The sequence below is a fragment of the Limulus polyphemus genome, unplaced genomic scaffold (assembly GCF_000517525.1).
Source record: "Limulus polyphemus unplaced genomic scaffold, Limulus_polyphemus-2.1.2 Scaffold692, whole genome shotgun sequence".
NCBI lineage: Eukaryota > Metazoa > Arthropoda > Merostomata > Xiphosura > Limulidae > Limulus > Limulus polyphemus.
In genome coordinates this window covers 206222-224860 of record NW_013666302.1, presented here as the reverse complement: position 1 = coordinate 224860, position 18639 = coordinate 206222, and the positions used below count along the sequence as shown (strand labels likewise).

Here is an 18639-nt window from a genome sequence, read left to right as displayed (position 1 = left end):
ACTAATATTGTATTTATTATACGACTATGTTTTCTCACTACTATATATATATATATATATATATATATATATATTTTATATAGCAACATCACATTTGAATGAAAAATGTAGATAGAAAATTATGATCACTACTTGGAACGTACATTTATGAAATATGTTTTAAACTTTCCAACCATAAGTCCCAATAAAAAGATGGTAAGTGGAAGGTGCAGAAATGCAGTAATTAAAATTAATATGGCTAGTTTTTCATAATCTCCTACCTACAGAGTTCCTGTATTTTAAACAAAACCTCTACCTTTAGAAATAAGTGTTGTAATAACAGAACGTCGAACACTCAAAAAATCCAGATAATAATGTGTGGAAAACTTAAAATATCTTTGGAAATGTAAAAATTGACATCAAGAACTGATTACCATACTTTTGAAAACTGAACCAAAAAACTAATAACTTATGGTATTAAAATGTATTATGATTATTATATCAGTACTGTATTAAGAAAAAGATTTTCCATTGAATAATTCATAAACTTAGTAGGTGCCAATATTATCAGAAAACCTTATACAAGCACATTGTGTGTGTACAGGTAACCATCAAACAACATATAATACCAAACATAAAACCAGTTATTCTTTTCTGTTAAAACCACAGTATTCGACCAATCAACAACTTAAACTTACTTTGTGTAAAAATAAAATAATACACTGAAAGTATTTACCTAGCCAAGAGCAATGAAGTCATTATTCTTAGTTATTTAAACAGGTTTAATTGTACTGTTGTGTATATGCACATCATAAAATTCTTACAAGAATCTATCAGTAAAGCATCCTTTTAACTTCTTATCTCAAAAATCTATAGGGCTCGTTGAGAAATTAATGTATATATTAGTCGAAAACACAAAACAATATAATTCAGACTAGTACGTATACGAAAACAATTATCAAAAATGTGAAATTTTATTCAATTATGATAAAAAACAAAACAAATATTTATAACGATGGTATAACCACTTGCTTCCTTTTTGTATTCTGATTCCACAAATATTAAAATGATGTACAGATCAAAAGATGGTAAGGAAACTTCTTGTGACATTACAAAACCCTTAATTCAAATCATTGTCTTAAATAACATCCCCTATTGATCACACTTAAAAATTTCAAGAAACTACTATGACACTTCCCAACAAGGTACTAATCAGAACTCAATTTGTAAAACTTTTAACAACAAATACTGTCCTAGACATATTTTTCTTTATTACACTTTCAGAACTTCTATTTTGAACTTTCTATCAAGAAATAATGTTAAATGTTTTATTCTTTATTAAATTTTCGCATACAACTGAAGTTGCAAGCTTCAAATTTAAAATAAATATATATTACTTTTTCATCCCTGTTAAACTTCAAGTGAAACTTTGAAACCCAAGTTATAAACATTTCACTATAAAAATATTCTTTATTAAAAACCATTTCAAATGAAACTATTTATACATTTTAAATATTTTTTTGTATTTATTTTAAAGTCTGAAAGAATTAATAGGACAATAACGTTACGAATATAAAATTAACAACTTCAAAATAAGTATTTCTATTGACAGTTATCATTGAAGGTTAAAACCAATCAGAATTAGATGCATTATTAGTATAGAAACTGTTAAAGCAATGCCACACAAAAAAAAACTATTGGAACATGTTTTCAAACATTTTTATTTATTTATTTTTGAAGCAGAGGTAGTGTCATACAAAAAATTCAAACATTCTGAAAAGAGATTGGAATTTTAATATCCTACCATCAGAGTTACATATTTGGTGTTAAAAAATGCAAGATATAATTAATCAAAATGCAGGTTATATGTGATATACTAATCAATCTCTAGCTAATGACAGAAAAGAATAATTAGCATCACTTAATCACCATGAAATAGTTTAGCTAGTAAGTTGTATGGTACATTATTCTGTGATCATAATTAATCTTACTTTCAACTTTCATGAGTAGTTTTTTTTTTCATAATACACTACAGTTACCATGCTTAATTTTGTAAATATATTCCTACTCTGAATTTTTAATTTTAACTGGAGTTCTTGGCTTACTTTGCATTCATAAGTCACTCATATTGCTAAACAATGCTATATTGCAAAAGTAATTAGACCCAGTTATTTTTAAGCAATCAATATTTAACTCAAAACTTATTCTACATCCTACAACAAAGGCTTGGCAAAGGCATTTAAAAACTGAATGCAAAGATAATACCGTAAAGTTGAAAACAGTAAGTTTTGTTTGTTCAAGGACACAGACAGACACTGATTGTGGTGTATGGAACTAGTTTTAGATGTTGTAAGCTAATTACTGTTATATTACAGTGTTAAACACTAATGGGCTTAATATTTGCTGTATTAAAACATGCTAGAATGCTTTTCTTCACATTTTTCTTAGTTAGTCCATTATGGATATAATCACGTAAGATATACGAAAAAAAAGTATTTCAAAATATACTTCAATTTAGTTTATCAAATACTGAGCCTAAATGGTTCCACTGCTCTATCAAATTTCAACATTTAATATTTGACATAGTGCATGTAAAACAGCATCTATATAGTCTTCTGGTTGCCATCAAACTCTAGATCAACCAACTGGTTCTGGAATTGAACAAAAAAAACCTTTTGGGCAGTTAATTGTGGCAGACATAAGACAAATCTGATGTGCTATTTTTACAAATTGTGACTGACTTGAAACCTGTAATGAACTAATTAACAGGAATGTGGAAAAAAAAATATCTGCAATCTCATACAACTGTTACTACATATAACAGGCCTCTAATTTAAATACAAAAAATATTAAACATTTAATTGGCAAAAACCAAGTTATGCACAATTCATTGGTGAAAACTCAAATCAGTCGAATGTTTCTAATAATGATTATATATACCTAACTCAAGGTTCTGCCTATGATATTTCCGATGAAAGAAACATGCTAGCTTAAGGTTATGAGTATATGACTTATCCAACACAAACCGAGTTATAATGATGCTTCACACAGAACATTCAAGCTAGCTACAGATGCAGTAGGTAACAACATATCCCATTCAAATCAAGTTTTATTGATATTGATGTTTTTAATATATATAATTATAAGGTAACTTAAACTTGAATTCATGATGATTTAAACCAAGCCACATTAAATGTGTTTCTGGAGGTACAAGATAGCAAAGTTGTCTTGAGGATGACATATTTTATTCCACACATACTTTGCTAACAGTGTTTTCTGTAAAATGTCCAAGCTACCTTATGTTCATGATAACCAATTTATTTCAAGTTTTAATAATAATATAAATCAAAATGCAAAAGTTTATTGTAAAAACTACGAGCCAGTTTACAGTTTTGTTTATGGTTTTCGTGTTACGAATACAAAATAGTTAAGACTATTTTGATGTTGTCTTATCAAATTTACACAAACTTCTTTTGACAATGCTGTAATGTACAAATGAAAAATTAAATGCTGTATAAAAATGTTAAGAAACAGTGGGAGAGAAAAATAAAATAAAGTTTTCTTGATGATGATGTAAACCAGAAGGTTTTAGGTTTTAACACTGATATAAACCAGTAGAAACAATAAAATAAATGAAGTTCTGCAGATGCTGAAATCAGAAGAAACAAGATTCAGCTATTAGCAATATAAATAAACAAAAATAAGGTCTTGATAATATACGTCAGAATACAAAGCTCTGTTAAGTGTTGACAAAACAACATGATGAATAATATATCAGATAAGGAATTGTTTATGTTGATATAAACCAGCATAAAATTTCACTGGTGATACAAATCAGAAGATACAAAGTTTTGAACCTACTGATAATGCCCCAAAACATAAATGTTCTGTTAATGTTGACATAAATCAGAAGATACAAGGTTCTGAACTTACTAATAATGCCCCAAAACATATATGTTCTGTTAATGTTGACATAAATCAGAAGATACAAAGTTTCGAACCTACTGTAAATGCCCCAAAACATAAATGTTCTGTTAATGTTGACATAAATCAGGTGTAAGGTTTTGCCAACATCATCATAAACCAAAAGAAATACGGTTCTGCTAATACAAGCCAAAGAAAGCATGGTTTTATTGATTTAATTAGAAAACAATCAAATAAAGAACATAGTTTTATGAAAATTAATAATCTACCAGTGGTCTTAAAGTTGTAGGTCTTGAACCTGACCTGGAGCGTGATCTTGATCTATCTCTGCAAATAAAAAATTATACATAAATTAAAATTTTTTAAGAAAAACTATTTTTAAAAAAGAAAAATTATCAATATATTATTTCATCAAAAACATTTTAACAATTTAACATCAATAAAACTAAAACCATAATGTGTATCTTCATATTTCTATTCAAACATTTATTTTAGCAGATTTTAATTTCTTCACCTTACAAAGAGAAGGATTAGAAAAACTTTGCAAGCCAACATTTCACTTTACACTTGATGTATGAAAAAACTTTAAGGCACGCTTTCAATGCATAATGAAATTACAGTGCTTAAAATCTTACAGACTCTTCATACGATTCTTTCTCTTTATAAACTTCTACTCTGCTTATGAGAACTTTCAAAACTATTCTCTTGAAATTAACCTGTTTACTTTCCGGTTGTGTACTTCACTAAATTTATGTTGCTGATTTTTACTACTTGATCTACCGCAAGAACGACTACGACTACGCCTCCTGCTTTGTCGATGACTTCGTCCACCAGGATAGTCAACTGTACGTTGCTTCTGAATTGTAGTACCACGGCTCCGACTTGGAGGACTGGAAGAATCACGATTATCAGGAGACCTATTATAAGATGGTTTTTCAGTATCATCTCTTGTATCCACGTCATGTCGGGAAGGAAAACTTAAGCTGTCTTCACTATCTATGTCTCCGTCATGTTCACGTTGTCTGTGTCTCTTTTCTCGTTCCCTGAAATTACATTAGAAGTTTTTACCAATTATATAAAATTAGGTCAAAACTTTGAGTTTCAAATTATTATTTAATGTTTTAAGATTGCATATTTTAAGAGATTTGAGCTTTCTGAAACAAGAAACAAACTAATATAAATCAATTAGGCTATGATATGTTAAAATACAGAAAAAGAAGCTTAACAGGTAATCTTCTTAGCCACTTGAACCATAAAACATTTAAAAAAAAGCTAAAGAAGTCAATCATACAATGGGAAACAAAAAGTTAAAAAGATGCTCTGTGAAAATTGTAATAGATGAAAATGCACGTGTCATTCACTTAAATAACAAATCTGATGAAACACTATTATAACAACGAATACAGTATTTCAGTATTCAATATTATACTAAACAATAACTTCTATTAAATGAGAAGAAGAATCTGCCGAGTTGAGCAATCTAGACTTACATCTGACTTAATGAAATTACTATTATCTCCAAATATTTTTTTAATTAACTAAGCAATAGCATTTTACCATTAATCTTCAAATGTATTCCATGCTACAATAAAGAATAAGAAAATGACTTTGTAATTACAATAATGTTATAATCACATGGGTAGCAGCACTGAAGAAGTAAAAACACAGTTCATATAGTTTATTTTACACTATTATCTAACAATGGTTATCTTGAAATTGATGCTCAGTTGTTGTCATGGAGTACATGTAACTGACAGTAGTATTGTTGGCTGTTTGATCGAGTATAGGACTTATGGTTCTTTCTTACCTAAATATGTTATAGTTAGAAATACAGTTAAGTTGTATTCAGGTATTACTTTTATATTTTAGTAAATTATGTATTATTTATGTTTTAATATTAATAATTGAAGGTTTTAACATTTTCTTAAATAAACGTCATACTTTGCATCAGTTCTCAAGGTTTACACCATTACACGGTGCATGAAAGTTTTGCCAAAGGGTTGTGCATCTCTGCCAGAAACACTGTTATATGCCTCGAGGGCACTGTTGACTTGTGTTGAGAATAATAATAAGTGGTAAAGGACAAGAAAGGAAAATTAAAAATATGTGAAAAGGAAAATACCTGCCTGAAATTACGAATTTAACCAAAAGAAAATCTTTAAAATTAAAAAGTATGTTTTTGTTCTGTTTTTTCTATTTCCTAATTTTAATCACTTCATTGCATTGTACATTGACGATAATAGCTAGAGTTAGTGATATTGTAGAGAAAATGAAAATAAAATATAAACATTTACCTTAAAAACACTTTTGATATTCATTTAGGAGATTCTAGAGGTTATATAATGAAGAAAAGTATTTTTATACTTAAAATGAAAAATCACCTTGCACTCGATTTATTAAGATTTTGAATGCAAGAAACTACAAAAGATAACCTAATTATCAGTAAAACCATTAATTAAAATAGTCATTCTTTGTGTACAAGATACTTATGATCTTAAATAAAATCTTACCAGTTTCTGAGAGAATGTGTTAAGAAATCTCAGAATTACCGTATGTATTGTTGCACAATTGAAATTCATAATACGATTTTCTGCAACTTACACGAGCTCGTGTCGAAAGGGCTAATCTTAGCCAATCATTGTTTCTCAACCTCAGTTTCTATAATGTGATGTAAATGCCTATATCTAAGCATCAAAAAGTCATAATGAAAGTGTGTAAAGACTTAATAAAGCAATAAAAGTTTAGCTTGGCAACATGATATTAGTAGAAACTATCTTTATGAACAACTTCCACCACAATTACATTCCTGACTTTTTTTTAAAGCTTGCTTTATCATTTTACACTGCTTTTCAGTAATGATGTTGCTGCATGATAAATGTTTTTTCTTTTTATGGAAGATGATGAGGTAGGTATTCTTAGTTAGATATTTTTGTACTCAATGATATCAAATTATCTTTCACTGAAAGGGCTACTGTTTGTTAAGCCATGGTTACATTAGGTCTCATCAGTCTAAGTAACTGCTTGAATGGGTAAAGAAAGTCACTGAAAAACATTTACGACAGTAAAAGAATATAATACAGGTTTAAAACTCAATATATATTAAATGAAACCTTCTGATTAACAATTTAATTAAAAAAGTTGGCTTACTTATAATTTTGGTATGGTAAAATAAAAATACATTTTTATTGTTAACCAGTGATCATAAACACTCTGAAAACTGTGTATGGTGTCTTCGAAATGAAAACAATTAAAAATTTACAGATATATAAAATACAAAACCTTATAGGAAAGTTTTATAAGAATATATAAAAATCAGTAATCCAAATCTAAAACACAGTTAAGCATTTTCAAATGCTTCTTAACCCTATGGGTTTTTCAAATGCTTATATTCATACACAAAATATTCAAATATCATAGTATACTTACTTTTGTCTTAGCCGGATGGCCATTTCCCGAAGCTCCTCAGCCCTGTCCTGAAATATAACAGTTAAAATAACAATGATATCATAAATTTAAGCTATTTATTTCACTAATTAATAATTTCATGCAAGGCTGTCTTTCCATTCAATATTTTATAGCATTTCTCATATTAATCTACAAGGTAGAAACATCATTGATTCTAACATTTATAAAATCATAAGCTCTGAAGATTGTATACAGTGTTAAAAAAACAACCTAATAACTAATATTCTGTTTCATTGTTTTTCTTCCTAATCAGAAATTATACTAACCTGTCTCTCTTGCTCTTGTTTTTCTTGTTTCTCCTGTTGTGCTCGTTTATCAGCTTTATCTGTTATGTAAATTAAAAATATATATATTAACCTTCTAAGGTTACAGCTTTTCTTTAACTCAAATTAAAAGGTCATCAAAATGTAAGCACAATATTTTGAAAGTCACTTAGATTGAACCACTACTATAAGTCATATTTTAGCACATGATTTTATCCACATACCATCCTCAACTCCTTCTTGATTAACATATTTTGTTTATAACCCTTATTTTCTTTTTTTCAGGTGGTTTCTGAAATTTTATCCTGACATCATATTATTTGCAACTTAGATGATATGGTGGACATGCTGAAAGTCAGTACTGGAAAGTATATTCCTGATGTTTTTCTCAATATCCATATATAGGTCTAATATTTCATTAATTTACCGATTTATTTAACTGTGTATATGTTTGTTGTTAAGCACAGAGCAACACAATGAGTTATCTGTGCTCTGCTTACTGTATGGATCAAAACCTCATCTTTAGTACTGTAATCCCTTGGACTTACCACTGAGCAATTGGAGAGCATTGTAACTTACTGCATTATATGCAAGTATGAACTATGCATGTATATGCATAGTGGCATTGAAAAAAAAAGTAATATGCTTAAGAGATAAAAAATACAGCAATAAAGGTACATATAAAAATTTAGTTACTAAATCCTCAGAAAAGAAAGACTTAATGTATATTATATATTAATTCTATACTCATATTTGTTAACAAGCCATTCAACTGAATTATACTTGCCACTATCCAAGTTTGACTACAGTGAAAGTTTATTAAGTTAAACCTTGTGTTTGTTTACATTTTTGATATATTTAAACACCATTACGTGTTTTCACAGTAATTAGTGGGGACAAATAAAATTTGACTTAATTGTTTCAGTACTTGTGGTATTTCCATATTACAACTGTTAAAATTAATTTGAAAAATCCAGGAATAGTTTATTCAATAGAATTTGCTGTTCAAAATTACTATTTAGTATGGATAAATACTGTTATTTTACTTGGTTCTTCCCACCCATCTAATAACCACAAGTGTGATAACCTCATCATCTAGGTACCAAATCTAAGAAATAGATATGTAGATACAATAAACAACAATAGTTGACTAATGGTGGAGGAAAAACACAACAAAAGGAAGAAACTTTACGGATGACAAATATTTGGAAATCCATGTGAAAACATAAACATTGTTAGAAATAAAGTTTTGTTTTTATACATATGTACCTGCACTGTAAAAAAATATACCCAATAACTGCATCATTAACTCTATGAAATATATAAACATGCATTGAAAACACAAAGAGAAGATACTTACACTGCTTATTAAGTAAAGCTTGCATTTTTCGTTTAAGTTTTTCTTGTGGAGTCAGCTTCGACTGCTGTAAACCAAGAAAATACAGTCACAAGGGTAGCACAAATAAGAGCATACATGTTACAAGTTCTGTTACAATGTTTAGCAATGTCTTTAACTGATAAGTCTTTAAATTGTTTATAATATAAAAAAGAGCAGTCAAGACATGCAAATGGATAAATATTTTTACTAGCCTATTAGCATCATACTTAATTTCCAAAATTACATCAGTGGAAATAAAAATGATTCAAAGTAGAATTAAAAATAACATTCCTATTCTACTACATGACAATCTTTACTTTTATAGGCTTAAACATGTTAAATAAATCAACAAAACTATCCCACTTTCAATAGCAAATCAAAATGAACACACTGCTGAAATGTTATGAACTATTTATTGTACCTTTACGCAAGTTAAGCTTCCATGTAACACACATTAAGTCAAATAAATTTCATTGGAAAGTCAAGTCTTACTCTTACACATACACACACATATTCTAACACCATTCGATAGTATGCTTTAAAACTAAAATATCACAGTTTCAATTTCAGGGATCACCACTAAACAAAATAATATGAGATTACTAAGTGCATAACTTAAAATATTACATTTACTAGATACTGATAATGAAACTGATCTATGATAGTTGAAAGCAAAACTGAAACTCAGTAAAACACAATCATCATTACATAAAAGTTTAAACCACCGTGCTAAATCTAGAAAAATCACAATGAAAAAACAACAAAAACTAACACTGAATATTTCAAAATTGATGCTGATAATAATACTAATATATACAGCTTTTAAAGGGATAAAATTTTATATTAATCATCTATTAAGAAACTCCATTTACAAGATAAATTCCAGTGTTCCAGCTAGATGTTTTTTTGACAGAGCAGTCCCACTCTTTACCCATATATATATACACATCTAATACTTAAACTCTAGCCTTTACTTAAAACAAAAGGTTAGTAAACAGAAACTACCATACATTCATATGCTAATCATTCAAGTCCATACAATACCAAGAATATATACAAAAACATTTCTAATTATGAGAATATAAAGATACTGAACTGAACAAGCTTTGTGATTATGAATTAAATCATGATTTAATAATACTTTGCCAATATATCTTAGTAAAAAGAGTTTTTCATACAGATTTCCATCTCAACATGTATTCTTTCATGAATTATTACTTTTAACAATGTCTTTTTCATTTAATATTAAACTTTATGAGTATGAAATGATAGTAAAATTCCACGAAGATATGATGCATGTGAAAATTGTACAATAAATATGATCCCCTCTTTAAGTTCCTGTAAAAAAATGTCGATAAAATTATCAGTCATGTGATTTCACACTCCAATGTCTAGTATAATTTATGAGACTAAAATTAAGTTCAAATTATGTGACATTTAATACATCTATGTTTTGATTTGTATCACAAACCTTAATTATCAAAAACAATTTTGAGAATTTTGTCTTGTACCTATTCTACCATATTTCATCAGGTAATATCTTTGTCAAATTTATACCACATCTATATGATTTTGCACATAAAAATAATATCCAATAAATTCTATGTAGTTTTAAATAAATGGGCAAAAAATACACACAATTACAGTGAATGGTTGCATTTTAAGGAGTTTGTGCATTTCTGAGATACTTAGATACTTTCAGTTTCAAAGGAGATTTCGCAATTGGTCAGGTGACTCCATCAGCCAGTTAAAAGGAGCCTCACATGCTGACTTCAGTTTAGAAAAAACATTTAAGCCAGACAAGGCAATCTCAGATGAGCCTACTACTGCTAGTATTTTATCTCGTTGCTTAGCAATTACCCCCCCCCCCCCAAGAATTTTTCTCAATCGATTTGAATGAAGTGTGTTGATGGACAATAAAAATGAAGGACAGATCTCATACCTGCTGATTGCATGTGCTTGTTTAAACACATTTAAAAATAAATTGTCACCCATCACTAGCCAAAAGACTTAATTCTTAAAGAAGTTTAAACCTTTCTTTAAAATGTGTAAGAAGCATGTGTACACAACATTTTGTTCTTTAGTTATGAATCTTTCTTTATGATTTTAGTTAAAGTTTAGTCTTTGGAGACAAAGTCTTTTTGATTGCATAAATAAACTACTATTATATCAGAATTTACACAATGTGAAACAAACTTTCTATTGTGCAGCTTCAAAGAAAATAATAATTATTATTATACTTAATTTATAAAAAATTTAAATTATAATTTTTTAATATTTTGAGAAATACTATATCTAAAAATAAAAATATTTCCTTTGGCCTTATATTTTAATTTTTAATATAATTGATACTTGAAACCTGATGATGCCTTTACTGATGAAACCATGGTCATGAATAAATGAAGTTCTTGTGAAATGTATAATTATCTTTTTTTCTTCAATTCTATATTTAATTTTTTGCCTTATATTTTAATTTTTTAATATAATTGATACTTGAAACCTGATGATGCCTTTACTGATGAAACCATGGTCATGAATAAATGAAGTTCTTGTGAAATGTACAATTAGTCTTTTTTTCTTCAATTCTATATTTAATATTTTTGCCTACTGTTATTGTATGCCTAAAATCTTATAAATGTATCCAGTAAATTTAATTTCAATAAAAATTAAAAATTTTCCATCCAAATGTAGAAATGACAACTGACATACATAATGAAAAACTGTAAAAATATAAGAAAGAAATAAGTATAAATATTTAATCACAATTGATGAGAAAGTTCCATTTTAACATACTATAAATTTTAACTTGTATTTTATACATCTTATCAATTTTAACTTGTTTTATATTCATTGGTGTGTATATCACATATATATTGCTGTTATCACTTTGTATTTTCTTTTGCCTACTGAAATAATTATCTAACTCACCAATAATACATAAATTCTGCAGGAACAAAAGATGTTTTATAATCCAACATTTGTACAACCCAACAGGCCTAAATATCCTTAACTGAATTTGTTTATGGAAAACCATCTCTGTAAGTTCCAAACAGAAACTATGTAACACAAATCCAGTATTACCAACAAGAAAAAAAAACCTCAGCAAAAACTATAAATAAAATTCCCAGACTTATACTAATTCTCAAAACACACACTATTTGACCTTTAAATGTAGTGTTATCAATGATTTATTCAAAACTTGTACACTGAGAGAAACGTTGTTAGGAATGACTGACTTTGTTTACATCATTTTGAAGCTTAGTTTCTCCACTTTAGAAGAGATGTTACCTAGAGGGCATATGTATTTTTTCAAAAATGAGACACGACATTGGTAGTATATACATGAAAAATCACCCAATAATAAATAACAGCTCAATTTATATTGCCTCCAAAATATTGAGAATATATGTAATTTATATCTTAATTCTACATATTTTATTGATATACACCAATATAAACTAGTAGTTATAGAAGGAAAAACAAAAAAGAAAAGTATGAAGTTCAGATACTTCGAAAACCAATCTAAACATTTTCTCATTTTGTAACATTAACTAAATAATATTTTAATACAGTTTCTTCACTACTTCATAGCACAAAATTATTGAAATAGATTAGAAATGTATTTTGTAATTAAACTTTAAATGCATTCAAAGTGACCTTACGTAACATCAGTCACAAAATGAGAAGAGCAAGACCTTGTTGCTTCCTGATACACTGACTAAAATTTTAGTAACAGCAATATTCAAGGTCTACTATAGGAATAGTTAATGTTTCTGTGATGCACACTCCTGTTCCTTATAAATGGATGGTGCTTATTTAATAAAATACTTTATTTTATAATAATTTCTTCTTTAGGTATAAATCAATCTTATTATCCATGACCCTTTCATGTTTTTATTATGTGGGAAGAAAGACTGCTTTTCATAACCTAGATTAAATTTATTATTCATAATAATCCAATATTCTCATTGATGGTCTATCATATAATGAGTCTATGGGGTATAACAAACATAATCTTTTTGGTACTTGATGTTTTTCTTATCTGTCTTTTGTACAGGCATGAGAAAAAATTTCAAAAACCAATGAGAAGAACTCTCTATATGCACCTTTATTTTTTCTAGTATATGTAAATAAATAATTAATTTTTGAAGATCTTACTTGTGTTTTTACTCTTTAATAGTTATTATTTCATTAACATCTGTTCATTTCATAAACAATTTCTCTAACTTTCCGTTTTTTTTAACAAGGATATCTTTAGGGCAAAAAGTCACTGTGGTATATTTTACCATAAACTTATCGGAAATACATTTTCAGATTATGAAAATGCTAACTTTCAAGATGATACCTCACCTCCTCAGACAGAAAAGAGGACAGGACAAATCCCACATGTGAAGATTAAGGGATGATATCTCTTGATTAATAAGGGATATTAGAGGTCAAAGTAAGAGAGGCGGGATATTTGGCAGAGGAAGGGGAGAAGGTGAAAACCAAGACTGATTGGTCAAAGAGATTTCAACAACAGGGTCCAACAAAGAGTGTCCTGTGTCAAGGCAAGAACCCAAGGGAGGAGATGAAGAGAAGGATAGACATATAGAAAGAGGTGAGACACTGCCTTGCTAAGGTTATTGACAGTCAGAGCCAAGGAATAAGGCACAGGGAACCAGAAGAGAGGAAGCCTGGAGCTGAGAAGAGTGGCATGCCCAATCAAGAGAAACCCAACGAATGACCTGCAGGTGTAAAGACAACTCCACTGGTAGAATGAGAAACAGCTGAGAGGCAGTCCACCACAAAGTTCTTAGCTCACAGCAAATAACAGACGAACCTGATGTAAATGGTGCCAGAAGAGTAGTCCAACATCAGAAAGCAGATGGTTCTGGAATGGATGGCTCTTGTAGTGTCAACGTAAGAAACGACTGTGGAATTGTCAGAGTGGATCCTGACCAAGCACTCCATCAGTAGGGGCACAAATGGGAACATGCCTGATGACCAGCGAGAATTTCAAACATGTAGATGTGGAATAGGAATTACAATCACGTAGATGTGGAATGAACATTCAGCCTGCGTCCAAATGCCAGAAGCCATGTAGTTGTCCATAGATGTGCCTTAATCAGAGAAGGAAGCATCAGAGAATAGATAGGTCCAGTTATAGAGGTGGTGAGGGAATGCTGAAAGTAGTATGGTCACAGTCCAATCATCGAGACAATTCCTTGAGGAGAGGGGAGGTTCATGAGAAAGAACAATGGGTTCACTGGAGGAGGCACATGTGTGCATGCCCCAAAGGAATGAGAGGTTCCAGGGACACTAGAGTCCCCAAAAGTGAAAGAACCCCTCCCACAAATTGAGAATGAGAAGTTCATATTCTGGTGTCTAAATATGCAATAGCTTGCAAGCAATGAGGATAAGGCTAACGTCGGCAGAGACAAGAGATGAATCAAATGCTTAGAAGTACCAAATATGGAGTAGGTGTGAGAAAATACGCAGATTTCATAACAAGTCACCCCAACTGAGCAGCCTCCTGTAAAAGAAAGGGAGGTGTGAGAAAAGGATACCATCTGAGAACAGGCCAAAAGAAGCCAATCATCCAAGATAAGGAATGCACCAACCCTGGGCTTTGAACATGATGAGCAAATGCCCTCACGATACAAATGAATACAGAAGAGGCCAATGCTATATCGAAGGGAAAGCAAGGAAATGGAAAACATGAATCCGATGAACAAAATGTAGAAAACATACAGAAAAAGGGTCAAGATGGATGTTTAAGACATTGACCATGGCCAACTGTAGACTGGGTGAAAAAAGACCATAAATAGGAAGAGGAGTAAAAGGAAGAGAGAGACCGTGGAAAAGAAATGAAAAATGACTGTTCGTAGAAAATGAGACCAACAGCAGGTGAAGAGGAAGAGAAGGGTACCCACAAGGCCCGGAGATGACATGATAGTCACTGACAAGAAGAGCAATGTATTATAAGCCTAGTAGAGGGAGGATGAGAAAAATAGGAAGGCCTGGAACCTGGTATGGGAAAGTGAAAAACAGGAGTAAAGAGCAAGGTCAAGAAAGAAGAAAAACCTAGGAAGATAATGAGGGCAGAAGACATAAGACGTCATTCCAGGTCGTTAGGGAGAAAAGAACACCACTGAAGACATCCGGGTAAAGAAAGGAAACCTAAATAATACCATGTACACAACAAGGAGGAAGGAGTACACTAAAAGGAATGCAGCCCAACCCATTGACTCACAACATTAGGGGAACAAAGGAAGGATAGTGCAGAAAAAGTGGAAAAAGCTCACAAAGAGGAGGGAACAAACATCTCCAGAAAAACCAACCTTTAGCACACTGAAGTGCCTCAGACAAAAGGCAAAGGTAGGTGAGGAAATACAGGAGGGTAGTGAAAAAAAGACACAAATGTGAAAATGAGGAACAGGAGAGTGAAATACAAGGTAAAGGGTTCAATCCCCAAGCTGGCCAAATATATAACAAGGACAGGGAATCAAGAAATGAGAAAAAAGAAAGTGTACAATCTAAGACAAAATATCATGAAAATGAGGGGAACAAGGAATTCTGATGTGAGAAAGGAGCTATTAGAGAATGGATACAGTATAAATCCTAATAATAAGGAAGGAGGAAAGACAAGGTAAACTTCAAGAACTATGGATCACGGAGTAATATGAGAAATAGTAAAGGACACAGAACAAAGATGAGGAAAGGAACATATCTGAGAATGAAATCCACAAAGAGATTGGAATATTAAGGTTATTTCTTGAATGGTAAGACACTACCGGAAACAAATAAGGCAAAAGTCGTGATCCAACAGATCATTCCAAACTGAGGAGAAAGAATTTCAGCCAATGGGATGAAAGTAAGAAGCTCAGTAAGCATGTGGTAATCCACAACATACTGAACAATGGCTGCAGCATCCCTCTCACACAAGAAGCCTCCAGAAGCCACAGTAGAAATAAGGCCTGTGTGTAAATAACATCACTCACACAGGACTAAGTATAAGTCACTGTCATTTAAGAATTCACAATAAAATTTTAAAGCTTTTGAAACAAGAGCCAAAGAAAACAAAAAGTTTCATGAACATTGCAAAATTCAACAAGTTAAACTCAGACGAAAAATTTAAACACATCTGCTCAATACAATGCCAAGGAGAAGAATGAAGTTTTATTGAGTGCAAGTGCATAGGGGGAGTTACTGTGCATGGATGTTGTGTCACATTCCTATTGGTGTAGGGCTTTTTGTAGCATGATGATATCTTATCCTGCACCAGTAGAGTTCACATTGAAACATGTGAAATTAGGTTGGAGTTGCCTCAATGTACTGGCATGCAAATCTCTCAGTGCAGAAATCCAAAGAAAATATAGCTTTTCTGTGTGGGGAGGCGAATTATTGTCTCAGAAAGTCACTGTGGTATGTTTTGTTGAAAAGCATATATTAATATTACTGCATGACCTCAGATAAGACAAAATTACTATTATAGGCTAGCTTATGAAAAAAAATCACAAATAGATTAGTTTTATATAGTTTATACTATATCTTATTTATTGCTTTGTTTTTTAACCCTTTAGATATAACATAATATTAAAAAGTATTATTGTTTACAACTAACCATAAGATTTACAAGTACCTTTCATTAAAACAAGATTAACATTATAAAATCAGAAAAAAAATTAATTAAATTCTAATGTTTATGTGTATAATTTAAAAATGCATAATATTTAGCCCACTGTCTTTTTGAAATCTTTGCTGGAACACTGAAATTAAAGTATTAGTGAATTATATATGAGCCAGAGAGGAGGGAAAGCCTTAATGTGGTATAGGAAATCATAACAATAGGGACAATTTCTTACTGACTTTGGTGGCAGGAACAGCTTTACCCAGTGTGGGAACAGGTCTGTAAAAATTAAGAGAAAAAATAACTGTTCTTAACTTTAAAACAAACTATTTAAAGAAATTACAGTTTTTAAAAGCTTCCTTTATGAAGGTTTAACTGATTACAATAACTTGGAAATTACATAACTGGTGTTCATGTTTTATTACTCATCATTTTATCCCTAGCATGAATTCTTTTCCATAACTGACCAACAGCAAATCATGTGCTATGAAACATTTGAAATGTTGCCTTGAAAAGTTGGTCAACAGATCACATGACTGTCAAAAGCAATTGCCATGCATGCATATATCATAGAAATTTGCAGACAGCAATTTTTTTGAAGTACAGTGAAAACAATCCGATTCATTTAAGTCTAATTACAATCAACTTACTAAAACCCATAAAATGGATGTGGACATATCTGATGGTGTAAGATTTCAATTACTCACAGATGAACAGCTGTAGTCTCATTGCAGAATAGGACAGTAAGAGTACTAAAAACATAATCAAAGTAACAGTAAAGTGTTCAAGGAATACTGCACTGTACTGAGGGTGACTGTGGATAACAAAGTCAGAAATCTTGCCAACCTTTTAGGTAAATTTTATGTTGATAATAGACAGGTGCATACTTTATACATTTATTATAATTTGTAAACACATGAAGGTATAACCATTTTTGTGATCTGATATTCAGTGATCAATCCTCAATTAAGTTAAGCATTTCTCATAAAGAAATAATAATAATCTACATAGGTGGTCCTTACTAACCATGTCACCAATAGTGACATGCAAGATAAATAGGCCTACAAATTGAAATTGTATATATTAAAACACTGTTTAATTTCACAATACTGAAAACAGGGGTGACAGTTGCCAGTGCCTGTTTTTCGAGGATGAAAGCCTCAGGAAACACATTCAGGCCACTGTCATATTATCAGGAAAATGATCCATTGTCCTCATAACCAGTCAACATTTGTATAGTAGTTAATAAGTGTGTTATATCCTTACTACTCCAAACTTGAACTTCATTATATATAATATCACAAATCCTTGTCTCCCCATTTGCTAAACAGATATTATGATCAAATCACAAACATCATACACTAAAGGATTAATAGGAATTCTACTTTGTATGTAAACAACATAAACATCCTTCATCCTTTTTCAACTAATAAAAAGTATTTTTTAAACAAATGTTAACATATAATACTGCCTGCTTTATTAATCTCTGAGGACAGAAGGTAATATTATTACTCTTTTTTCTTTTATTATTAAAGTTGGTTAAGAAAAGTATTGTTTTTATTGGATAACTTATGTTTCAAAATAAAATCTTTTGAAATTCCAAATATAATTATTTGATGCATCTCAATCAACAAACCCCACAAGGGAAGGTAAAAAAATACAGAAAATATTAACAAAAACATGCTATGATTGTATAGTAAATAGAATTTTCCTAATGAAAACAAACATGTTCTTTGTTATTAAGGAATTCAGATGCTAGGATACCAAATGAAAAAATGTTCAAGTATTGAGACACCTCCTCCTTTTGACAAATACACTTACATATCTTTCTTCAAGGTTGACAATCAGATGCATATTATTGTTTTTGGCATTGAATATTGGCATAGAGAATCCATTTTTCATCACCAGTGATAATTCTGTCCAAAAAATGGTTCAGGTGCCAGAAGAGACGAAGCAACGTTCACATGTTGGAAACGATGATCATCGGAGAGTTCATGAGGCACCCAAACACCTTCTTT

The 18639-nt window shown here is 30.5% G+C and overlaps 1 protein-coding gene across 5 annotated transcripts in view; it reads right to left on the bottom strand.

Annotated features, from left to right (window-relative positions):
* Positions 1-18639, bottom strand: part of LOC106460007 (CLK4-associating serine/arginine rich protein-like) — a 99564-nt gene that overhangs the window by 19850 nt on the left and 61075 nt on the right. For 2 of the 5 annotated variants that reach the window (XM_022386596.1, XM_022386594.1), the window contains exons 15-20: positions 16861-16900; positions 8992-9055; positions 7635-7693; positions 7330-7376; positions 4620-4946; positions 4173-4230 (exon numbers count right to left, since the gene is read on the bottom strand). In XM_022386596.1, coding sequence (XP_022242304.1) covers positions 4173-4230; positions 4620-4946; positions 7330-7376; positions 7635-7693; positions 8992-9055; positions 16861-16900 — 595 coding nt within the window. Of the gene's footprint in view, positions 1-1682; positions 4231-4619; positions 4947-7329; positions 7377-7634; positions 7694-8991; positions 9056-16856; positions 16901-18639 lie in introns of those variants that run through there. The other 3 variants (XM_022386595.1, XM_022386597.1, XR_002610658.1) reach the window with 3 other exon arrangements.